This window comes from Thermochaetoides thermophila (assembly GCF_000221225.1).
Source record: "Thermochaetoides thermophila DSM 1495 unplaced genomic scaffold scf7180000011820, whole genome shotgun sequence".
Taxonomy (NCBI): Eukaryota; Fungi; Ascomycota; class Sordariomycetes; order Sordariales; family Chaetomiaceae; genus Thermochaetoides; species Thermochaetoides thermophila.
In genome coordinates, this window is record NW_006383036.1 from 2,779,785 (window position 1) to 2,803,785 (window position 24,001).

Genomic DNA, 24,001 nt, shown 5'->3' on the forward strand with positions numbered 1-24,001 from the left:
TTCTCATGCGACAACGTGCCTTCTCCTTTTCTTCACCTGGTCCATAGCTCCTCCCGAACACATCGCCGGCGCCATTTCGCCTCTTTACCATTGTCCAGCTTACTACGCACGCCTGGTGTCCTGCGCGCCGTTGCGATTCGTCTGTTTTTTTTGTGAGCTTAGCCCAGGCATCATCCCGTCGTCGTTGCCATCCAATCGACACACCTCCATCCCTACCTCTCTGCTGGCCCAGTGAACCGAACCCTGCCCGACGAGAATACCCGGCCGCGAAATCCACCCTTGTGCTCTCGAAACATCTCTTTTCCACACGCCACTTCTTCCAATTGCTGTTTTCGTGCCAGTCAGCCAGACTGCCATCTCTCTCGCCTCACTATCCCCTTCCCCTCCTGATCTTCGAACCTCGGGGCTTCGACATAGCCAGTCGCTGCAGCAATGGCGCAGTTGCGAGGACCCGGCAGCTATGGCATTGGCGCCGCTCCCTTTGGTGCGCCAGCCGACGACAGGAATGAACAGAGCGCGCTGGACACCATCCGCCAGCACACCAGCAAGATCGAGGACCTGCTTGACACCGTCAGCGGGCCCATCAAGCCGTACGTCATTCACTCTCCGCTCTCGGCTACAGAGATGTTGAGTCTGACGCGCTCTATCCAGCTTCCTCCCTGCCATCGGACGCTTCCTCATCGTCTCTACCTTCCTCGAGGACTCTATTAGAATAATAACACAATGGAGCGATCAGCTGATCTATTTGCATAACTATCGTCATAGTACGTTTTCTCTCCGTAAGGGGTGCGCTGGACAAGAGACTATCTACTGACACACAACCCCATCGCAGTCCCTAATGGCATCACCCATCTCTTCTTGATCGGCAATGTCATTGCCATGACCATCTGCTCCGTCCTCGTCATCCTCCGCAAGCACTCTGAGAAAGCTGTTGGTGGTCTGATTGGCGTCGTAATCGCCCAGGCTCTCGGCTACGGCCTCATTTTTGACCTCAACTTCTTCCTGCGCAACCTGTCTGTCATGGGTGGTCTCCTCATGGTTCTGTCTGACTCATGGGTGCGCAAGACCAAGGTCTTCGCGGGTCTTCCCCAGCTTGAGGAAAAGGACCGCAAGATGTACTTCCAGCTGGCCGGCCGTGTCCTGCTGATTTTCCTCTTCATCGGCTTCGTATTCAGCGGCGAGTGGTCCGTTTGGCGCATTCTGGTCTCGCTGGTCGGTTTCGTGGCTTGCGTCATGGTTGTTGTCGGCTTCAAGGCCAAGTTCAGCGCCACCCTGCTGGTTGTCATTCTTAGCGTCTTCAATGTTCTTGTCAACAACTTCTGGACTGTAAGTTGATCCCCTAAAGGATGCGCATTTGCGAACTTGAACTGACACTTCTAGCTCCACGAGCATCACCCCCACAAGGACTTTGCCAAGTACGACTTCTTCCAGATTCTCTCGATTGTCGGTGGTCTTCTGCTGCTGGTTAACAGCGGCCCGGGCCAGCTCAGCGTCGACGAGAAGAAGAAGGTCTACTAAGTAGACCATGCACCTGTTCTTGTAACCCCACCTTCTTGTTTCGGTGGCGTTTTGGATGGGCGCAACTGTGTATGTGTGTGTATGTGTATCTTGGAGACGTTGGAGAAGGCAGTTTGATATGCCGGGAAGCAAGTAACAAGACACAAATTAAAGAGGGAAAAAAAAATGCCATGAGAAACGTGACGTGTGGTTGGAGAGGCGGATGGCATGGAAAAACATCAGTTGTTGAAAGTGAGGATTGAGAAGAGGAACAGAGAACGGTAAATCGGGCTGCAAATAGGTTATGATTGTTGAACCTGGTTATTGCCTTTTCTACCCATGCAGAAAAGTGTCTTCCCGCAACCGGTAGTGTACCCTTGGTGTACCTTTTGTGTAAATCTGTAAGCAGTATCTGGCCTTTCGATTGTAGTTTAAGGCACTAGTATAGAAAAAGGAATTGGCAAGCTCAAAGAGTCAATGCATCATTAACCATTAACTGATATCCCCCCTCCTCCCTTAAGGACAAAACAATGAGTATATGAACAGCAAAAATCATGTTAGTCATGACCCCTTATTAGTTGCTTGTATTGTTGAGCTCCATCAAAAAGGGTATCTGCTACTATGCAATTGAGGAGTTCAAACTAAGATACACAGTAGGTGGGTATGTGTGGCAAAATCATTAGTATGCAAACCAAGCCGGGTCGCTTCAACCCACAACTTTGTAGTTGTTAACCTTGAATGTTCCACCAATTGTACCACTCGGTACACCGTTCACGGGATGACCAACTCTTCTATCGACTTCTTTGCGATGTCGATGATCTTCAAACACGTAGGCTTCTCGAATGCAGAGTTCAGAGGGATGTAGCATTGCTTTACTGCATCCGAGACAACCCCCTTTGCCACCAATTCATCCATCCGCTGGTGTCTTCGTCGCTGGCGCTCCTCCATCATATTAATGATGTCCTTCAGGCCTGGCTGCAATGCACTCAACCCACCTCTATTTCCCTCACGACCGGCGGACACGGAGTTCCCAGGCAGATCGCTCTCGCTAATGCCATATACATCCACCTTCAGCAGCGCGCGAACCGCCAATCGCCAGAGCTTCGGTTCCATGGGCGCCCCCCCCAACCTCTCGATGCCCCCTTCACACCTGGCCATCCCTTCCTTTGCCAGCCATCCCCACAAGCCGCCGTACCCATTTAACGAAAATACCAGCTGCCGCCTTTCGGCATCTGCAGCGGCTGCCTCGGCGTCCACCATTTCCAGAATCCGCATGTATGCATTCGAGAGAGACGGCAGAAGTGCCCCGAGCATCATCATACTTTGCAGCGCGTGAATTGGCAGGCGTAGAGAGGATGTGTCGAGAGGTGGGTCGCCGCATGCGAGGCAGTGGATTACGTCGTGCGCGATTTTGGCTGCACTGCGGGCTACGCGGATGGCGGAAGTGGCGTTGTTGGGAAGAGACTGCAGCGCGTGGAGAGCATCACAAAGGGAGGCGAGACAGGAACAGGGTTGAGGACTAGGAACCTGTTGCTGCTGGCGTTGGTTGGCGATTGGTGAGGGTTCGGCGCTTAGAGAGGATGAAGACGATGTAGTCGAGAGCGCTGGGGTTGACAAGGGGAGGTCGACTGTCAAAAGTTGAGTAGCTTCTTCTGGGGTAAACTCAGGTGCTGGGACTGACATGGCAGGGTTGGAAGGAGGGTCGAAGCTGATTTCATCGAGGTGAGTGCTCATGGCCCAAAAGGGGCCACCAGGGGGGCGTCTACGGAGCTGTTTGGTCTGCTGGTTATGGGTATTCTCCATGATCAGGTCAGAGAATCCTTGGAATGACGGTAGGACTTGAGAACTTGGATCCATGAGATATAGGAAGTTGACGTCGGGATCGCTGACATTGAGGAATGTGACATCAAGATCCATGCCAATGGTACTGTCAAATTTAAAATCAGGGACCATGACAGGAGCAGCGACAGACAGATCATTCGGATTAGCTTGGCCTGGTTCCTGTGTAGATCCCAGCTCTGGAGCTGATGCTGGAGCCGGTATAGAAGGGAGTGCTGGCTTAGAAGCTGGCTCGGGGGGTGATGCCCCTGAGTTAGCATCAACAGGACGATGTTTCCTTGGTCTCCCCATCTTCTTTTGAGGAGAGTAAATACACTTGACACCATCGCGCCTACAGCGTGTACACCCGTCAAGTTCCTTGCTACATGCAAGTTTCCTAGTCCCTAGGACTCATCGTCAGCACAGTCACAACTCAGAAAAACAAGTAGTCTCGATGGTGCTTACTACACTCATCGCATGCTTTCCTCCTAGGCGGTTCAGGAGCTGCGCAGCTGGCTTTGTCCATGGCATCCATGCAAACCTACGGTAGGTTATAGGGCTGATGTGATAATGTGATATGCCAGAACTCTTTCGAGTTCAAACCGAAGACCAAAGACTACCTCGCGAGAACAATCAAAAAATGAAAAAGGGAGAGAGCATATGGGATTAAGTTGAGACTGGTATCCCAACCAAAACCGCCTGAGCTGACAGAGCGTCCCCGTCTATGATTACACATCATCTGGGGTACTTTGCAGGCGCCAAAGCCGCGTCAGACGCCCAAATGCATGTCCAGTTCTTTTCGGAAAGTGGAGCGCCTGGGGAGGGCTGGCTGCAGTACCCGGGAATGAGGAGAGCACATCTCGGGCATCTTTGACAATTTAACCCTTCAGGTCTCAATTGTCAAAGAGGAGGTCATATACAACACGGAGACTGATAATTTTACATTATTTATGGTGAGAAGAGATAAAAGCCAGTGAGAATGATGTTCGTTGTCAGGCACCTACGTTGGGGCACTTGTCACATGCATTCTTGTGCAGATTGCAAAACACCTTACAAAAACGGTGTTGGCGGGGTGGGAGATTTGCTCGCCAGGATACACCAGGCTCTCTACCGGTAAGGCCAGATGACAGTGTGATCAAACCGTGCATAAGGTTCAATGATAGTATACTCAAAGATACCAGGATTATACTTTTGTCTGTCGACAAGCTGATAGCAAAGCATCCATAGAGTATCCAACAAAACATGCAACGCTTGTTGTCTTGTTGTTTCTCCATCCGCAACCTACTGTGTACATATAAAAACCCTGTGATCGTAATGTTCCTTGATACATTATATGTGCGACCGCTGGCATTTGGTGCTGCACCTAACTAATTGCGGTTAGCGGGCATCGGTTCTTATCGATCTCTTGGCACGGGCCTATCTGGGCGGTGAAGCAGATCCCCGCCAAAATTCTGGAAAGACTGGCAGAAAAAAGTTCCCTGGTTTGAGCATCGCGCATCTGGGTCCAGTCCCTGTAAACAGAAACACCACCAAGACACTACGGCACAATGGGGTCAAAAATAGTTGAAAAGAAGCGCAAATCGAGGGATTCTGACTCAGAATCCGACAACGAACTCGGAGATGGCCTGTTCGACGGTGTCCTGTCGCAGTCCGAGGACGAGGAAGACTACATCCCGTCATCTGAAGTTGACGAAGACGATGATGACGACGCCGACGAGAGCGCCAGCGAGGACAGCGATGACAGCAATGACAGCGAAGATGATGAAGTAGAAGAGGATGATGAAGCTCTGTTGAGTGACGAGATTCCTTCTGAGGGCGAGAGCGAAAAAGATCAGGATCTTGCAGAGAGCAAGGAAAGCAAACAGGATCAGGACAAGGAGCCCTCTGAGCCAGAGATCCTAGAGCCATTCGTGGATCCCCCAAGGAAAGAAGATGAGGAGTTAGAAGACAGGAACTACAGGATCGAAAAAGACGCCAATGGAGGGATTCGCTATGTCTACGAGTGCGTTCCTGGAACATCAACGTTAGCAACAGCAGCAGGTTACTGACATGCACTCCCAGCGAGATTGATCCTGTCTACGACTCAGATGACACCGATTATAACGTTCCGGTTAACACCATTGGCAACATTCCCTTGAGTTTCTATGACAGGTGCTTTGTGCTAACGATCCTTCCATGTGATGAGCTGGTCCAGCTAATATTGTGCTCTCCAGTTACCCCCATATCGGCTACGACATTAATGGCAAGAAGATTATGCGTCCAGCTACAGGCGATGCTCTGCAAAACTTGCTCGACAGTATCGAGGTTCCTGAAGGCTGGACAGGGTTGACCGATCCAAATACTGGCAAGCCCCTAAACCTCAGGTAGGTCAACCCGCAGAGCACACTTGTCGTCAAAGCAGCCTAACTCAGTTACAGTCGCGACGAGTTGGAGCTCATTCGAAAGGTCCAGCAAGGCCTTATCCCTGATGATGTCGAGGATCCCTATCCTGATACGGTCGAGTGGTTCACATCAGTTGAGGAGAAGATGCGTAAGTCTAGTCTAAGTTAACAGTCAAACTTCGACCGTTGCTGACGAAAATAGCTCTGAGTGCTGCCCCTGAGCCAAAGCGTCGCTTCATTCCTTCTAAGAACGAAGCTAAGCAGATTATGAAGTTGGTCCGCGCCATTCGGGAAGGCCGTATCTTGCCGTACAAGCCGCCCGAGGAGCGCGAGAGGGAGGAGTTAGAAAAGGAAGAGGAGTTCTATGACCTGTGGCAGAATGAGGAACCTCAACCGCCGAACCCTATGCATATCCCTGCTCCTAAGCTTCCTCCTCCTGGTTACGACCTGAGCTACAATCCTCCACCAGAATACTTGCCGTATGTTGTCTCACTGTATCCGTTTGAGTTGGCAGTGTCTCTAACGTTCTTTCCAGGACAAAAGAGGAGAGGGAAGAATGGGAGAAGATGGATCCTGAGGATAGAGAGAAAGATTATCTCCCGACCAAGTATGATTCCCTCAGGAAAGTCCCCGCATGGGGCAACTTCGTCAAGGAGAGGTTCGAGCGATGCATGGTGCGTTACACAATCAAGAATTCAATTGGCGAAAAACATGATGACACTGACTGCTGGTCGAATAGGATCTCTATCTTGCGCCTCGTGTGCGGAAAAATAGGCTCAACATCGATCCCAATTCGCTGTTGCCGAAGCTCCCCTCACCCGATGAGCTGAAGCCCTTCCCTACTGTGCAGCAGACCATCTTCCGCGGTCACGAGGGCCGGGTTCGGAGTGTTGCCATTGACCCCGTATGTAACCCTTCCGAAGATACTAGCCCCAAGACATCCGATCACTAACAACTGCTTATAGACTGGTGTCGCGCTGGCAACTGGCGGTGACGATGGTACCGTCAGAGTGTGGGAACTGCTTACAGGTCGGCAGGTTTGGTCTGTCAAGCTCAACGGCGACGAAGCTGTCAATACTGTTCGGTGGAGGCCTACAAAAGACACATTCATCCTGGCAGCTGCTGCGGGAGAGGACATTTTCTTGATGATCCCAACACATCCCAGCGTAACCCCAGCCCTGGATCAGGCCAGCAGAGACATCCTGAACGCAGGCTTTGGTCACGCCACAAACGGGAAGCAGCAGGCCAATCTTCCTCCCGGCAAGGAGCCGCCTGGCAAGTGGGCCCGACCTGGCACCAGGCTAGAAGATGAAGGCGTTCTGCTTCGTATCACCGTGAGGTCCACCATCAAGGCCATCAGCTGGCACAGGAGAGGCGATCACTTCGCAACCGTCTCGCCCTCCGGCCAACGCAGCTCGGTGGCAATCCACACGCTCTCTAAACATCTCACGCAGATCCCCTTCCGCAAGCTCAACGGTTTGGCGCAGACGGCATCCTTCCACCCGCTGCGGCCTCTCTTTTTCGTGGCCACTCAGCGCTCAATTCGTTGCTATGATCTCCAGAAGCTGGAACTCGTCAAGATCGTGCAACCGGGTGCTAAGTGGATTTCGTCCTTCGACGTCCATCCTGGAGGTGACAACCTCGTGGTGGGCAGCTACGATAAGCGGCTGCTCTGGCACGACTTGGATTTGTCCAATCGGCCGTATAAGACGATGCGCTTCCACACAGAAGCCATCCGGGCTGTGAGGTTTCACAAGGGCGGGCTCCCACTGTTTGCGGATGCGTCGGACGACGGCTCATTACAGATTTTCCATGGCAAGGTGCCTAATGACCAGTTGGAGAACCCGACCATCGTCCCTGTCAAGATGCTCAAGGGTCATAAGGTTGTGAACAAGCTTGGCGTGTTGGATATTGACTGGCACCCGCGCGAGCCGTGGTGTGTGAGTGCCGGCGCTGATGGGACGGCGAGGTTATGGATGTAAGTGAGAAGAGATCACATTCGGAATGCGGGGATGATTCTGTACGTGCTCCATGTGATGGAAAAGAGGGGCACCTGAATAATCTATACTAGGGTAAATTTTGAATGGGGCTAGGTATGTCCTTAGATCAGGTACTTCGTAAAGCATCAGAATCTCTGGCTGTCGTGTGGTGTGCCCGTAATCCGTACAGTTCGAGCGGATAGCGTCCAACTAACATCTCAGCTTCTGATGGCCCCTCATCTTTAAGATACCTTGCTTTTTTTCGGCCTAATATTGGGTGACAGGTAAGATATTGGGTTGGGGTGAGTTCGGCCTTGCCCAAAAAATAAAGTTGACTGCCTCTCATCGAATCTTCGGGTTAACTCCCGGAGAGCGCAAGGATTGTCAAAGAGACTTGTCGAAATCTGGTTAAGCCACCTCCATCCATCCTGCGGATTCTCGAACATTCACCAAGGGATGCCGATGATGCAACTACCACTGTACTATTCAAATGCCGAAGTATTGAGATCAGGAATGCCATAGGTCCGCAGTCGAACCGATATGCTGCGTAAGATCGTAAGATGATTGGTAAGCATCCAAGCAGGCACCAGAGTAATAGTAATGAAACCCAATGCTCGTAGCGTTCGGCTCGTGTGGTTCGACAAGCAGCATGTTGTGCTAACTTCGTCACTTTGGCAGATAACCACTAAAGAGATCTGGATTGGTCTTAACTGGTCGACAATAAGACAGGGAACATATGTGATCCGATGACGCGAGCCCCTGGGTTAGCCAGCGAGAATGCGTCTGGAGGTGGTTAAGTATCTTTTAAGCCGTAAAGCGCTACATATAACAAGCACCTTTTTTTTATAGATGTCTACTTAGGTAGGCAGTTCGATCGATATCTACGAACTAAGCAAAAGCGATGTCTTTCGGGGCTTGACATTTGCCCCATGACGCATATTCCTCCTGTCAGGACAGGGACATGTTACTCATAATCCCTGCTTCCCAGACAGTATCAAGCGCAAACATGACTTTCGGGCCACTGCGTTGTGGCATTATCATTTGTACTGATCACGATATTGAGGGCACAGTTTTGTGTCGGACACCGCCGGAGGTGCGCTCATAAAATATGAGACATATAGCTGTTTGATTTCCCGTCTGTGAGACCGCAGCGACGGGTTCATCATTACTACAATAATCTGTGTACAGATCAACATGGCCAATCTTGCCATCACAGGATCCTTCTATCACCCTGTTGTCGAACTGGTTCAAAGAGGTACCCACAGTCTCTCCACTCTCCACCAGGTTCTGCATCGTTCAAACGCTTCCTGCTGGACCACGTCATTGGAAGGGCATATCAAGAGCGGGCTCAAAACCTTGGCATTGTTCAATTCCTAATAACTAACCGATCATTTTCCACATTTGCCGCGTTCTCACCCAAAGTTTCCTTGGACGATTGTCTTTATTGAGTCTTCGACATGCTCACAGCATGGCGTTGACACCTCCAGCGAATCTTTCGAACAGCCTCAGGTCCACTGCTTCGGCCATGGCCTTGTATCCAGCAGGATTCAGATGAAGATAGTCACCTGTATCGTACTCTGGTTTCAGCATGGTGGCATTCTTACTGTCCCGAACCGCTGCATCGAAGTCGATAACAGCATCGAACCGACGACTCGACCTTATCCATTTATTGACTTTCTGACGAGCAACCTCTCGAGCAGGCTCACCATAGACCTGGCCTGGACCGCTCATAGGGGTGATGGTGGCACCGAAGACAGCAATACCAGCGGCATGAAGACGAGTAACCATTTGGTCAAGCGCAGCAATCAAGCGGTTTGCGACAGCAGTTTGAGCGGCAGTTTCAGCTGGAGTGGTACCGATGTCGTTTACGCCCTCAAAGATGATGGCATAACGCACGTTCGGATGAGCAAGGACATCACGATCAAGACGGCCCAAAGCATTGGGGCCAAGCCCATCAGCCAGAATACGGTTGCCGCCAGCGGCGAGGTTTAGAACTGAGAGACGCTTAGCAATGGGCGATGCGGACTTGCGAAGGCGAGCGAGCAGTTGATCGGGCCAACGATCATTCCCGTTGGTGGTCGAACCACGACCGTCGGTGATGGAGTCGCCGATGATGGCAACAGAAGCATGAGAATCCGGCAGCCACGCTTGAACGGCCGAGATCAGGAACCACTTGTCGATACGCTGCAGGTTGTCGGCCGTTGCAGTCGTGTTGAGGTCCGCAGCTGAAACGAGATTACCCTGAGCGAGCCAACTTGATGTTCGGCTGCCCGGGTGGCCAGTAATGCCATGGCCAGCCTGGCCAGATGCCAGGTAGACGGTGATGGTGAGGCTGGTCTGAGCCTTCACGGTGAGACGGATTGGGTCTGACACAACGAGGGCACCGTTTGGTACAGTGAACGAGCGTTCGCCAGAGAATGTTAGGTGCTTTAGGGTATTAGTACGGATAGCACTTGAGCCCGCTGCGTCGTTCGCCGGCAGAGCTATTGTTGCAGCCGTGATGGGCAGGTCCGAGTTTCCAAAAGCGTTGCTGAGCTGCACCCGGAGAATGGACGCATCCTGGGTCAAGTAGACCGTCTGGCGGATGGTTGTGTTCTGGAACACGCCGTCGGTGCTGTTCTATAAGTAAGGCTTGGTCAGCAGCTCATTTTCTCTCTAGGGGCAATGCCTGTTCCCTCCCTGGATCTTTTTTTAAAAAAAATATCATAAGCTGACGATCTGTTCAGACATGTCAGGGTACTCACATAGGGCGGGTTGGGCAAGTTATATGGCTCAACTTGCTGTGGCATAGCAGCCCAGATATCGACCCAGTGCTCCCGACAAGTTGCGAGGGTGACGCAGGTCGCACTTATGACGAGCCCAAATAGGCGTCGGAGGCTGAAGGCGCTGCCGGACATGATAGCAAACCCTGAGAGAAGCTATGGGAGTGGTAGGCGGTTGTTGGCTTTCGTCTTGTGTCGTCTTGTTTCTCCTCCGACCGAGTCCTCTGAACCAGATCAACCGGTTTTGGATTGGAGGCAACTATTTATGTCCAGTATGATGGCACCGTCACAAGCAGTCTTCAAACGCAGGAACCCGCTGCGGCGGTCGCATCTAATGGAGGATTGTACTGCGGCTTGAGGGACCGAGAACCCGGGACGAAGAAGATGGCATGATATCAGGCTAAATTGCATGGCTCGCGGTTCCATCAGCGCATTCGCGAAAGCGTAGTGGACATTGAAGATAACGGTGCTGCTCTCAGAGGTGCTGGTCGATGGAGTAGGATTGGGCTATAGTCGATGCAACCTGTTTGCCGTCTTGTCTGCCGTATGCGGAACGCGGACAATGTGGGCCGTGGTGATGATAGGGGGAGCGGGAGTGGAGGTTGAAAGAACCAAAAAGAGAAAGGGTGCGTTTAAGGTATGATGAATGATATTTGTCCTTTCCGCTGCCAACCAAGACACACACTTCTCTATCCCATATCATATATAGCCAATACCCTCTTCTCTTCTCGTTTCCAAACCGGTGAAGCAACCTTTTTTGCTGGCCGACCCTCACTGAATTCAAACACATAGTTTGACGCATTATGCTAATGGCAAGTGAACGACAGATTCGAAGATGAGATATCAAAGAACGTGTTAAGCAAATGGTTGACCAAGAGACTTGACAACGACCAAAACGGGAAAACCTCTCCGGTGCAACGCCTCATCAAGTGCGGGTGACGGTCTACTGGGTCTCGGCCCATGCACCTATGCCGTTAAGGTCATCGATCGAAGATACAAGAGGAATCTCAATTTGGAGGACAGCCCAGTCCAGGCCCAGTGTCATGCTCGAGCGTCCGGATATAGCAGAATCGGCATCAAAGTTGGTCAACGTGGACGGTGTCATCATCGTTCGGTCTAAACTCCATGATGACAGGGAGCAAGACGATCCCGATTGCGATGATGATGGTGATGACATCCGATAGCAGCCTGACTCCGGCGGCTTTTGTACAGCCATCGCTGTCGGTGATGACGGCATCTCCTGCTCAAGGACCAATGCTTCTGCGCTCGGAATCGAGACCCAATCATGGAAAGTTGTATATGCATGCACTGACCCTTGCAGACTGATCATGCTTATAATCACGTCGCGTTTGTCCGTCGACGTTATGCCCTGCATCAAGCAGTCCTTATGCAGCTCGATCTCGATTTCGGTCATGTCGGACCCAGACAGGGAGAGAGCATGGCTGTCACCGTCGGAGCGTGACGACGCATTCGCCAACTGGCTGGAAGACATGTTACCCTCGTTCAGTTGAGGGGATCTCTCGGCGGTGTGCATCCCGGTCTCAACTGTGCTGTGCAAGCTAGCATTCATCCCGTTTCGGGAATGCCGGCTTGTCGACGGGGAGGTATCGGCGGGTGCATGCATTGTCGCTGGGACTGCGGCGTGTGTCCAGCGAGCTGGTGATGATTCTCCGTACTCTCTGTTGCCGGAATGATCAGCGACTGTGGATGGAAGAGGAAGCAAGGGAAGTCCTGACGGGACAGCGGGTGCTGCTTGAAGATTATATACCTTCAAGTCTGGCTGGATCTAGGTGGGATGGGTGGAAGCAGTTTTGGGGCTTCAACCAGCGTGCTGGACAGTTAGGGCTCTCCGGAAGGATGACAGGGTAACGGCCAAATACTTCATATGAACACTTGGGGGGCCTTGCCAACATGCGCGACGTTATTGTACCAGCACAAGCAAATCCCGAGGTCAACAAGGTGTTTCGAGGCAAGCACGGTGGCAGAAACGGACAACCGTCGATGTCAGAACGGAAACCCAGGATAGCACGTTTCAAGCGCGGGATGGTAAAATCGCACGTCAGTCCCAGACGGAGCAGCTTTCGCCGCTGATGTTAAGCTCAGCGGCCGTCCGGGCCCAAGCCAGCTGTTCGACCTCAACTTGCAATAGTTGGATCCCGACTTGCAATAGTCACGCCGTTCCCCCCCCTCCCCCTCCTCCCCCCTCTGCGGGCGTTGCCACCGCCTTGCCGGCGCTGACAGTGGATCATGGGCAGAAGGGGAAAAACCCCTGCCTGTTTCCCGCGCCAACTTGGTACAATTTTTGGCACTATCTTCAATTCAAGAATGACGCCTAAGTTGGCACGCGGGGAACTGACAACGCAGAGCTTTGTTCGAACTGGGAGTTCCGCCCATTTTCAGGACCTTGATCAGGAAATGTACCCTGTACATCAGCCCAACTGGCCTCAGAGCGGCACTCTCGAGAGATCATCGTACCGCCCCATGGCCCAAAGCACCATGGTACCTGTTCACACAACTTTGGATATGGTTCCACCGACGCAAGTTGCAGTGAAGGTACGAATGGCAAAGTGAAAAAGAAGGCATGGCATTTTATCGACCCTATCTTGCGATCAATGGGCTTGGAGACATATTCGATCAAATGTGAGGAGGACGAGCTGATGCATGCAGAGATGGCTGTTGATGCGGGGTTAATTGATTTGTTAGCTTATCCCTTTCTTTCCCGCTACTTCCCGTTCAGTGAGCCCTCATGATAAACAGGAAGCTCGTACAGCGCCAAACCAGGCATTGCAATTTCAGTACCGACCTGCATGGCCAACTTTGTTCTAGTGAACCCAACACCATTTGCCTGTCTGCTCCTGGCTGTGCTTGGGTCGTCGCGAAGGCCATTGCCGGTTTGCTACTCAGCAACAGGAAGACTGTCTAGGATATTGCTGGGCTCGCTCAAGCATTGATCAACGGGCTGTCATCTGAAGAAGCCTGACTTTCTGCGGGGTATCAAAGCCATTGCATCACAGATTGTTACCTAGTGTCAGCACCATCTTGTCTTCGCACATTTGCTGCCATTGTGCCATCTTAAACATCATCTAATCCCGGCCATCCGTACTATTACTACCTGCTTTCCCCCCCGAGCAGCGGCTATTCACTTAGGATCTACAGTTCTTGCCACTGCTATACTGACAATGGCCTGTAAGGCTGTCCGGCTCTTGGAATTGCTGCCCGTTACCCTACACCGTTTTCACCTTGATGACCTGGCCACGGGCTTTGGTACATATTTTGGGCTACACATTATATTGTGAACGCCCGACATTTCTGCCTACATACCTAAGATAGGTATGATGATAATTTCACACGCCCCTCCCCGTTCGCCATCCGCCAATCGCCAACAGCCTCGTTCACCGACGGCCTTGAACCGGTATCATCAGTGTACGGATTTGCGGAAGGGCTGAGCAGTCACCACGTGCTTTTTACATACCCACATTCTGTAATCCCCACACCCAAGGGGAATATCTTCCCACCCAAGGGGAATATCCTCCCACCCACCGCCCTCCCCTGCGGCAGAAGTCTTGCGCCACAGAAAGATTCGGAAAAGGAGGACACCCAAAGATTGAGCCCCCCGGCCAACAAGCAATAAGGAGTCCGGGAATTTTTTGGAATAGTGGGGTACCCGAAGGTCGAGCCCCGGGTACGTAATCTGTTCCAGGTCTTGAGTCGGGCACTCCCTGCTGCCGTCGAGAGCCTTGCCGTTATTTACCTGTGCTTAAGCTTATTCGGAGGCTCGACCTTGCAGGTGTGAATACTTCCGTTCAACACACTTCCCAAGTTTTGGAGTTTGAACCTCGACGCTGGGGGACCTGATCGGGAAAACCCAAACTGGTAACGGAGTGAGTGGTTTCCCCCTAACCACGGATGAGTGGACGGACGAAGATTAGATTCGTGGCAGCTCCTTTCCCTATTGTAAAAAGCCGCTGCACAGCTGGGTTGGTAGTTTCCCCGTTCAGCTACTCTCGCCCTAACATGAGCAATCATCACTGCTTCTCAAGCACTAGGCGTCACAACCATGGATTCATGTCTAGCGATGCAGCCAACATGATGCACAAGCTGCCACTCCTCTATTGTTCGTTCTAGGAAGAGCAAGAGAACCAATGCTTTGTTCTAACGTGACAACATAAACGGCGGGCGCATGCCAACCGAACCAAACATGTCTAGCAATGCAACTTATTCTACTCTATACCATCTCATTCATCCAACTGTATCAACTCCTGCTCCCAGACAGCATCGACTCCAGATGAGGAAGCTCACTGTGTCTGACACGGGCTTGGATTTGATGGCGTTTTTGGCGACACGGTGTTTCGTAATGAATCGTTGTAGATGATTTCTGACTCGATGGACACCCTCGGCCGTGATACCTTTCTGTTGTCGCTTCGAGGCCCGTAGGTTGAGGATCCCTCCTAATATTCTCCCTTCTTCTTTTTGTCATCCCCACTACCCTTCTTCTTCCGCTTGGAAGATAGGCCATCGTCATCACTGCCCTTCTTGTCCTTACGCCGGGATTTGTTGACCTCCCGGGAATATTCCTTCCGGACTCTCTCATATGCCATATCGAGCTTCATCTCTATAGCTAGACGGACCTCAAGAGCTGTCATTGAGGGCCAGACGCTTCGTTCGCCTTTCAGGATCCAGTCGTTGATAGACTCCGCAGTAGGTCGTCCAAGAAGACCCACGAATTCCTTCAGCTCAATGGAGGGCACCAATGTCAAGCTGTCTCCCGGAACATCTTCATCCACCAAGAACCGGCGAACGGGAAGTGGCATGACTCCTAGCCTGTCGAGTTGCCGCAGCCGATATCGCATTTCCAAGACACCAAGTTTTAGCGCGAAGGAGATAGCGCGCATCGGCCATGGCTGTCGCTTCTCAATTTGAGGACCATGGACCTCGGGCCGCAGGAAAGGCAAGAGATACGGGCGTGCCTGACTGATGACAAAGTGGTTGACCCCAAACAACTCGGCCATACGCTGAAGCGGAGCATTGCGGCCTTGGTAAGTACCCTTCAAATAGTGGAAGAAGGGACTATTCAGCATTGGTCTCCATGGAACTACTCTGCCATATTTGTCTTTGCAGAGAATCCGGGGCCCGCGGTTAGGGCCATATATCCTACCAGAGGAGACATTTGAGGCCACCGCAGCGGACCAGATGACCTTTGTTTTTGAGACATTAGCCACAGCTATAGCCAGCGAGCGGTGCACTAAGAAACTTGGTACATACCACATTGGGAGCATTGAGGTAATTCAGCACCCTGGGGATCCTGTCTTGCTCATCTGTCACCACTGTAATGTTGAGCACCCGCTTGCTCCGTTCGTATGCTTCTTGGAAAGTCACATCGCCAATGTTGTCTCGAACGCACTTCTCGAGAACCTCCGAGTCAAGGAAGTGACCTTTTCTCACGTAGCGCTTGAGCCTTCGCCACGTCGTCGAGAGCCAACCATCGCCGGACGGCTCTGCATTTTTGCGTTTGAAAGCGGACAGGTCGATACTCTCTCCCTTAAGCACCTGGAGGAGGTCGTCATCCGAATGGACGGCCACCAACGCTGCCATTATGGCACCAGTAGCTGTACCAACGATAACGCGGGGAAGGAGACCCCTGAGGAAGAGTGCTTTGACCACTCCAAGGTGGCAGAATCCGAAAAGGGACCCTCCTTGGAGTACGAGAGCGGTGCGGCCATATGTCTGTCGCCAGCCATGAAAGAGATTGACCTTTTCCGTTGGCGGGATGTCAACCTTAAGCTCACCTGTGTCGCGAGGCTTGTTCTCGGCGCTGCTTTCAGGGGTATCAGAGTCCTCCAGGCTGGCAAACGGAACACGCCCTCGTTTGAGGACCCGATATGGCCCCTTGTTCATCTCAACAATGTCGTCAATGAAGAGGAGAAACTGCCCGATATAGTCCTCAATCAGATCCTTGGTTCCAGCAAAGGCGCCATTGTACAATTCTTTGGACGTTATGTTGCCCAGGTTCCGGATGAGGCCCGACCGCAGGAGGTTGAACAATGTGGGAAGGTCATTCTTGTCGTGCGCTTCTTTCATGGCTGCCATACGCTGATGAATCAGGCGGTAGTCATACTCTGGGTGTTTATCTTCCTGCCTCCAGATATTGAGATCCAGAAGGGCATCAACGCGTTGCGCTGCCTCCTCCCACTCCTCAAACGTGGTCGCATTGTGCATTCGTCCAAGCCAATACCGCACTGGAGATGGACCTCTGAACTTCCGCCAATATCTCTGGGGGAATTGTGAGCGTCATTTCCGACGATGCCCTAAAAGGCCTGGTCAAGGACGATGCTTAACTCAGGAGACGTACCATTGTCCAGTGGACCACCGCATACACCAGGACGTTGACAAACGCCGCAACATATTGGCTAGCTGTCTTCACTCTCGCTTTGAGCTTTCCTGGGAGGGCTTCGATGAACCAACGGTACAGGTTCACCATGCCGTTTGCCACCACAGCGGCAGAAAAGCAATTAGGCCAGATGGAGGTTGCCATGGCGGCAAGGAATTGCCGGCAATGTCGACTAGAGATGGAAAACGTCGACCAAGGGTGTGTGAGAACGGATGAGAGCTATTGAGTAATAGACTACCATGTGTAAAGGACCCCAAATTGATCCAGAGGAAGGATCAATGGGTTCTCAAGCACTGGAAAGAGGGAAGACAAAGGTAAGTGTACCTCAGGCCAAGGGCATACCCGCCGCGAGGGGCCAGACAGGCTTAAATGGAAAGTGATGTCGCCATGGACAGCATGATTACTATTACTGATAGGACTGCAGCCCCGGATGCTTCCACCCTACTCAAAGCACCACTTTTTTTTTTCCAGATTACCTACCTTCTCAAGTCATTCACAGTTCCGCATGTGCTGCATCCATGGAAAAGCTCCGTCAAGTCGGCGAGACGCGAAGGATCCTTGACTGTGCAGTGGGGCCAGAAGCGGTGCATTGTTGAATTGGGCGCTATCACAAGCGGTGGGGAAAGGCTGCGTGCATGCCATGTTGCTTGCCAGTTCGTCTGATGATGCCCGAGCTGTTGCTCTAAACTTTCAGCATGTGATTTGACAGGGGTTGAGGGGTAATGTGCCTGAGGGGTTCTGCAGGCTGTGGTTCGTGCTCAAAGCAGAAAAGAACTTTGCGTTAACTGAGTGGATATTTGGCGCATTACTCGGATGACTAAGGCAGCCCTGTGAGCCTTGTGAACTCTGGGTGAAACCTAGGAAGTCTATAACCTTCCAATCACTGCAGGCTTGGGTACCCCCGATGTCATCAAACACCTCTAGTCCACAAACCCTCCTGGACCACATGAAATGACATCTGTGCTAAGTAATCCGCATGAATGCGTCTTTTTACCTAAAATATGAGGGGTAAACGGTATCTTCATGAGAACAAAGCAATGTAGTCCATAGTGCAGCTCATTGCCCTGTCTAGATAGGTTCTTGTCAAGGAAAGGCGACGAGGTTGTTGTAACAGAAGAAGCTTCATCGCGTCTCCGCAAAACTGTTTCCCTCCATTACCCAGCCCTGGCAGCTAAAGTACCGTGTACCCCTGTATTTAAAATGCTTGACCCTGGCTCCAGACGGGCAGCAGTCCAAATGAAGCAATGACATCACAGAACCCCTCGATTTCCCTTGGAGATCAACAGCCATATTGCGAATCCACATCTGACGAGCCCCTGTCCTCACACAACCACACTTCAGCTAGGTATTCACGTTTCCAGATCACCCCCTATGCATTATAGGCAGCCTGGCAATCTCCCACCAAACATGCCCTACTCACCAACTGCTGTTCCACGATAACCGGCGTCCTATCTGCTCTCAACCCCCAACCGCACTGACCGCTGCCACCACACGAACCGCTCATATTCTCCTCCGTACTATTCCCATATCCAACCTTGAACCACCCTTCACCCTCAAACTTGAGCTCCTCGATTGCTCCATTGCGCAGGATTACCGCCTCCTGCAGGGCAAACCTCAGCCCAAAATTTGTCGACGCAGATGTCGTGTTGGGATGGTAGGACACGCTCCAAAGTGCCGTGTTGACATCTCCGCAGGGGACAGGATCGAAAAAGCCACGGCTCGCACTGACATAGAGCCAGCGGACAGAGCAGGTTGCTGTGGTCGGGCCGAAGCCGACCGCACTGTCCCACGGCGTTTGCCCTAACTTGATAGTGTTGGGATCGCTGATGGAAAGAGAGATCCGGGCGAGAGGGTGTTCGCCCGGCCGGCCTGGAGGTGTCCACACGTAGAGGCTGGTAACTTCCCATGGTGCTAGAGATGGGAGTGGAGGGGGGTTGAAGGCTGTTGAGAGAGAGAAGAGCAAGGGTGTGCTGAGAAGAGAGATCTTCATCGTGATTAGAGTCTGCTGTGGCCGATCTAAGCACGGGGACAAAAACAGTTGAGTTCAGGACAACATTGAAAGGAGTAGACTGCTTGGTTGAACTTGCTTTCATGCTCCAGCTCGGCCAGCACATTGCTTATATTCCCGACATCTTCACTTTAGCTTTCGTCCCTTCGACTGACAAGGGCCGCCGTATAGCGTAGCAATATATGCAAGGCTGACTAGTCGTCATGCATACGAGGTGACTCGCTACGACGCAGCCGCCTGGATACGAACATGATTGTGTCAGCTTAGGCGAGTATTAATGGCTAAAGTCTGTTGTCCAAAGAACGGCCCCAATGACAATGGGCCGTGCTCTGCAGATACATGATGATGATGAACTGACCATACTGCCGTCGAAGCTGAAACTCAGTTGACCGAGTTTTCGGTTCCTCGTAAGAGGCTCCCGAACCTCTCGCATACTTCTTGCGCCAATTCTGAGTTCTCATCACGAACATGGGCGAATTTTGTATTCGAAGAGTTGGCATACATCGCGTATCTTACAATGTGTAAATTTGGAGAAAAGACGAAAATTCACGTCGATTTTTGAGTTGATGCATGGTGCAACACTTCCTATCTCATTAAAATGCTTAACATCAAAACGCCTTGAGCTAATGCAGTTGCTCTGCTTGAGCGGCCGTTCTCCACATCATACAAGACCAGCCTTCTTGCCGTAGCTCGCGACCGATGAGTTGCTGTATCCCGGGTATCTCTCTAACTACTTAGTCATGCCTCTTATCAAACATCAAACCCAACCCCAACCAGCGCCTAGTCCCAGAGAACCGTTAAAGCGAAACCATGTCCAGAGCCATGATGAGGAGACATGTCATAAAAGTGACCCAGAGTTGGAAAAGAGCCAAAGGCCTCATCCCAGTTGACCTACTTTCTATGAATGAGCGGCCAACTGCGCAAAGGAGTTGCTTAACTTCAATCGTTGCCGCAATAGGCCAACCAGGTTATCGCAAACCTTTTCTATTTGACAGTCCTTAGTCGTTGGAGAGAGGAGTAGCAACACCTTCACCCGAAAGCAACGATTGCTTAACGATCTTCTCCATTTCCTCGGAAGTCATCGAGACGTCGGTCCAACCTGTGACCTTGTTGGCTAGTTCGAGCTTCTTCTCGCACGCCTTGTGCACAAGTTCTTCGATGGTACCCTCGCTGATGAGCCTGATAACTTCGACTGGCCGTGTCTGGCCAAGGCGATGGGCCCTATTCTCAGCCTGAATATCATCCTGTGGATTATCAGAAAGATCGAAAAGAATAACCTTGTTTGCAGACGCCAGGTTAACACCTGTGCCTCCTGAGCCAGTGGTGAGGAGGAACACCGGAATGTTTTCGTTTGAATTGAACTCGTTAATCATATCCTGTCGCTCGTCCACGCTGGTGTTGCCTTGCAAAGCCAAGTAAGGGATGTTCTCGTCTGCAAGACATTCAGAAAGAATCTCAAGGACCTTGGCAAAACGTGTAAAAACCAGTGCTCGATCTCCATTGGCCATGTACCCCCGGATGAGCTTCAAAAGCTCCCTGACCTTCGCACAGTCCAACCAAGAGCCCTTCGGAAGATCGAAGTTCTTGATACATGAATAATCTCTGCACCAAAGATGCAGCTCGAAGTCTGACAGGGCCTTCAATTCGTTGACGAGATGTTCCAGTTTGGGCTGTTTGAGGTCACGTTGAGGGACTTTTTTGAAGAGAATGCTGGCCATCTTTTCAATATCCTTATCTTTGTAGAACCTGCGGAAAAGCTGTGGGTGGATGGCGGCTTTGCGCAGTTGCATCCAGATGTTGTTGTCGGAAGGCAAAGAATTTTGAACGCCTGACTTCTTAAACCGACGCTCGTATTCCTTGTACAGAGCTGCTTGGACAGGATCCATCTGACATTTAATAATCCTGGTGAGTTTAGGCGGGAGATCCTTCAAGACCTGTTCTTTCCGCCGTTGCAAAATGAACGGCTCCAAGATCGTTCGAGCGCGGTCGACTCGCTCGCTACGAAGGAGCGCCCCCTTAGACACATCGGCGAGAGAGAACTTTTGAGAGAACAGCTCCTCCAGAGTCTCGAAGTGGGCCGTGAAAAGGTTTGGTGACACAAACCTGAGCAGCGCAATCATTTCCATCAGGTTGTTCTGGACTGGAGTTCCAGACAAGACCAGACGCCACGAATTCTTGAACTTGAGCAGTCGCTTGTAGAACTGTGAGTTTGGGTTCTTCATCTTGTGACCTTCATCGAAGACTGCGACTTTCGGGTGGCATTTGGCAAGGTCTTTCAGCTCCTTTTCCCGAGTAAGCTGAGAGTAAGAAGTCAAGATGACATGGTGATTCGAGGGGTCATCCAAGATTTCATCCAATATATCATCTCTGGCTGCCTGACTGCCTTGGTATTTGGTGACTCGCAGCTTCGGGGCAAATTTCTTGAATTCGTTCTCCCAGTTTTCCAACGTTGAAGGTGGAACGATGATAAGATTCGGCCAGGGACGAGGACCACTCTCGCCGCCGGTCCTCTCCCACTGCTCAACAATGGAGCACATCAAAGAGATGACCTGACATGTCTTGCCAAGACCCATGTCGTCAGCAAGGATGGCGCCATGCTGATTCTTATACAGAAGATACAGCCAATTGAGTCCGTATATCTGAAAGGGCTTCATGACACAGCCCGTCATGAGCTTTGGCTGACGCAGCGGGACATCCATCAACCTCGTCGAGCCTTCAGCGCTGTGCGGAGTGAGAATCTTGTCGTCGGCGTTCTTGAATTCCTCGCGGCATTGGCCCGTCTGATCGATATTCCACTTCGAAGTCACAGACTTGATCTTTTTGGCGTTATCCTCGCAAACTGCGATGACACGATCGATAGAGTCCAACGCACGTGCATAGGACTTGACGGCGTAGACGATATCCTCACCAATGACAACTTTGGCTGACTTCTTGCCCCGCTTTTTCTGGGCCATTGCGACGGCCTGTGCCTCGGAGAGGTCATGAAAGGGCTGCCGCGACACCATGGCCTTCGCACTCGCCTCTTTAATGTTGGCAATAGCCATGAGACCAATCGCATCACAAGAATTGAGATAAGCCAGCACGCGATCATTTAGTTCCTGTTCTTCATTCTCTTCAAAGCCTGAGTGGTGATGGGAGTCTTTGCCAGGTTGGTAGTTGTCCTCTTCGTCGTCGTTATCGTGGTCGTCATCACTAACGAGATCGATGACCTTAACACGAGCTGCAGATAATTTGCCAGGATTAACTTGAGGACCGTCCGGACTCGAGACACGAGGACGACAACCTCGAACAAGACGCCGCCGGATGGTTTGCTGCGGTGGTTTTGCTGGGCACAGGTGCTCGAGCTCATCTGAAGAATCAGAAGAGACTGAAACCCAGTCATTCTGCAACACATATTGCTTGGAAGTTCCATTGGAAGCTGAGGTGCCGGGCTTGCCCTTGTGTCGAGTAAGCTCCTGTGCTTCGGGGTAGGTTCCTAAATCGGACATACCTGCGCTGGGCTCTGTTTATCTTCGGCCTGAGCTCTGTATGCAGTAATATTAGTTGTAGCTGGCTGCTTCCTTTCGAACGAAGAAGGGCGAATATCGGCTCGAGTCGCCAACCGCTCATCATCATCGGACGAGTCATCTCCAGCATAGATGGGAGCATCCAGCTCACCATCAGATATCATGACAAACTCTCGTTTATGAGAAGTTTTAGAGATTGTAAAGGGCTTTTGCGCGTGAAGCTGAGACGTGGGATTTGAAGCCATCAAGTTTGCTGAACGATTTCTGTGTTGCGGTGTGGTAGAGGGACGAAAGGGTGAGGAAGCGGGAACTTCGACAACAGAACTTGGCGAAGAAATTGTCACAGAGGGCTGTGGCTTTGCGGTCGGTTTTTCAATGATCTGAGTGGGCTGTGTAAAGTATGGTGATTCCATGATGACGCTTTGGTGGTCATCATCGTCATCCAGAAAGCGGCGGCCAGTGGCCGGCGATGAGAACTCCATGGCTGTAGTATGACGAAAACTGAAAGCAAACAACAAATAACGTGAAGAAAAAAATCAGAAGTCCAAGGTAAAAGTGAAAAAAAAAAAGCAAGGGCCTCCTGCCTGGTCACTTCCCGTAGAACACACGACGTAGTGAAGTCGAGTATCGCGGCGGTACTGAGGTACTCGGAGAGGATTGAATTGAAAGAGAAAAAAAAAGGTGTGAGAAGGCGAAACAAAGCAGCCTTTGGCACATCAGCCAGTGGTAAAGTGATGTTCTGAAAGCCGTATTGTTTTTGTTCGTTTGGCAGAGGTTGTGAGCAAACCAAGGATCCAATTGATGAGATGGGAAGTTGTAAGGAAGCAGGTGAATTCGGCAGCTGTTCCTTCCACAATCTTTAGCCCAAAATCGAGCTGATCGGGGCTCCACACGCGTTCGGCCCTGAGCCAGATCTTGCGGAGCAACGCGATTTTGTATAAACGCGCTTCACGTGAACACGTGCCATCAGAGTCGAGCCGGGGAGCGTGCGGTGGGTCGTCCCATCCAACGGAACAGAGAAGCTTGGCGGTTGGACTTGGCGGCAATGTCGCCGACATCATACGGTCGCACTGTGGACTGAACTTCTGGAACAAACGTGGCACTGGAGAGGAGATCACGCCCCACAGTGGCCTGCACCTGTTCTCAAACCCTCAGCTTTCGGACATTTCCATATTCTTGAAAAGTCCGTGTTTTCTCAAGAGGAACTCTTTCATCAGCCGGATAGCGTCTAGCAACCCTCCATCGTGTCAACATTACTTGGCGTGGAGCTGTTCGTCGGTCCTCAGCAGTGTTCGACTCATACAAGCTCCTTGCCATCTTCGTCATCATCCGTCGTCGCAATGGCCACCCGTCGTATTATCTCTCATGAGAAAACAATTCTCGAGAAAGACGACCAGATAGGATCGAATCCTCCAGCAGTTGAGAAGTCAAATATCACCCCAGCAGTTCCTGCGTACATATCCCCATGAACTGGCCGATTTGGTTATAACTTTACGCACACACACACTAACCGCTGTGTGGCAGCTCTGTAATCATCAAACTCCTTGCCTTTACCCTGGGCATGATTGTCATCCCAATCGGCTCATATTTCCTGACAGTAAACTCGGTGTTCAACGGTTCGTTGAAATGAAATATCCCTCAGCAATTGCCCTTCACTCTAAG

At 51.5% G+C, this 24,001-nt stretch overlaps 8 protein-coding genes across 8 annotated transcripts; 2 read left to right on the top strand and 6 right to left on the bottom strand.

Moving 5' to 3' along the window:
* Positions 1–432: 432 nt before the first annotated feature.
* Positions 433–1,518, top strand: CTHT_0057550 (uncharacterized protein; the record flags this gene model as incomplete). The annotated part of the gene is made up of 4 exons (XM_006696012.1): positions 433–590; positions 652–764; positions 833–1,326; positions 1,381–1,518. The coding sequence occupies 4 exons, from the start codon at positions 433–435 to the stop codon at positions 1,516–1,518; spliced, it is 903 nt and encodes a 300-aa protein (XP_006696075.1).
* Positions 1,519–2,268: 750 nt separating this feature from the next.
* On the bottom strand, positions 2,269–3,627 carry CTHT_0057560 (uncharacterized protein; the record flags this gene model as incomplete). Its single annotated transcript, XM_006696013.1, has 1 exon — positions 2,269–3,627. The coding sequence occupies one exon, from the start codon at positions 3,625–3,627 to the stop codon at positions 2,269–2,271; it is 1,359 nt and encodes a 452-aa protein (XP_006696076.1).
* A 1,235-nt stretch (positions 3,628–4,862) lies between these two features.
* CTHT_0057570 (putative ribosome biogenesis protein) lies at positions 4,863–7,678 on the top strand (the record flags this gene model as incomplete). Its single annotated transcript, XM_006696014.1, has 8 exons — positions 4,863–5,317; positions 5,377–5,466; positions 5,529–5,678; positions 5,733–5,845; positions 5,899–6,175; positions 6,232–6,370; positions 6,436–6,600; positions 6,662–7,678. The coding sequence occupies 8 exons, from the start codon at positions 4,863–4,865 to the stop codon at positions 7,676–7,678; spliced, it is 2,406 nt and encodes an 801-aa protein (XP_006696077.1).
* Positions 7,679–9,136: 1,458 nt separating this feature from the next.
* Positions 9,137–10,572, bottom strand: CTHT_0057580 (uncharacterized protein; the record flags this gene model as incomplete). Its single annotated transcript, XM_006696015.1, has 2 exons — positions 9,137–10,294; positions 10,420–10,572. 2 exons carry the CDS (start codon positions 10,570–10,572, stop codon positions 9,137–9,139), a joined length of 1,311 nt encoding a protein of 436 aa, XP_006696078.1.
* Positions 10,573–11,380: 808 nt separating this feature from the next.
* Positions 11,381–12,061, bottom strand: CTHT_0057590 (uncharacterized protein; the record flags this gene model as incomplete). The annotated part of the gene is made up of 1 exon (XM_006696016.1): positions 11,381–12,061. The coding sequence occupies one exon, from the start codon at positions 12,059–12,061 to the stop codon at positions 11,381–11,383; it is 681 nt and encodes a 226-aa protein (XP_006696079.1).
* Positions 12,062–14,885: 2,824 nt separating this feature from the next.
* On the bottom strand, positions 14,886–16,969 carry CTHT_0057600 (uncharacterized protein; the record flags this gene model as incomplete). The annotated part of the gene is made up of 3 exons (XM_006696017.1): positions 14,886–15,632; positions 15,700–16,707; positions 16,787–16,969. 3 exons carry the CDS (start codon positions 16,967–16,969, stop codon positions 14,886–14,888), a joined length of 1,938 nt encoding a protein of 645 aa, XP_006696080.1.
* A 1,225-nt stretch (positions 16,970–18,194) lies between these two features.
* Positions 18,195–18,815, bottom strand: CTHT_0057610 (uncharacterized protein; the record flags this gene model as incomplete). Its single annotated transcript, XM_006696018.1, has 1 exon — positions 18,195–18,815. The coding sequence occupies one exon, from the start codon at positions 18,813–18,815 to the stop codon at positions 18,195–18,197; it is 621 nt and encodes a 206-aa protein (XP_006696081.1).
* A 1,016-nt stretch (positions 18,816–19,831) lies between these two features.
* CTHT_0057620 (ATP-dependent helicase-like protein) lies at positions 19,832–22,821 on the bottom strand (the record flags this gene model as incomplete). The annotated part of the gene is made up of 2 exons (XM_006696019.1): positions 19,832–22,270; positions 22,324–22,821. 2 exons carry the CDS (start codon positions 22,819–22,821, stop codon positions 19,832–19,834), a joined length of 2,937 nt encoding a protein of 978 aa, XP_006696082.1.
* Between the last annotated feature and the right edge of the window lie 1,180 nt (positions 22,822–24,001).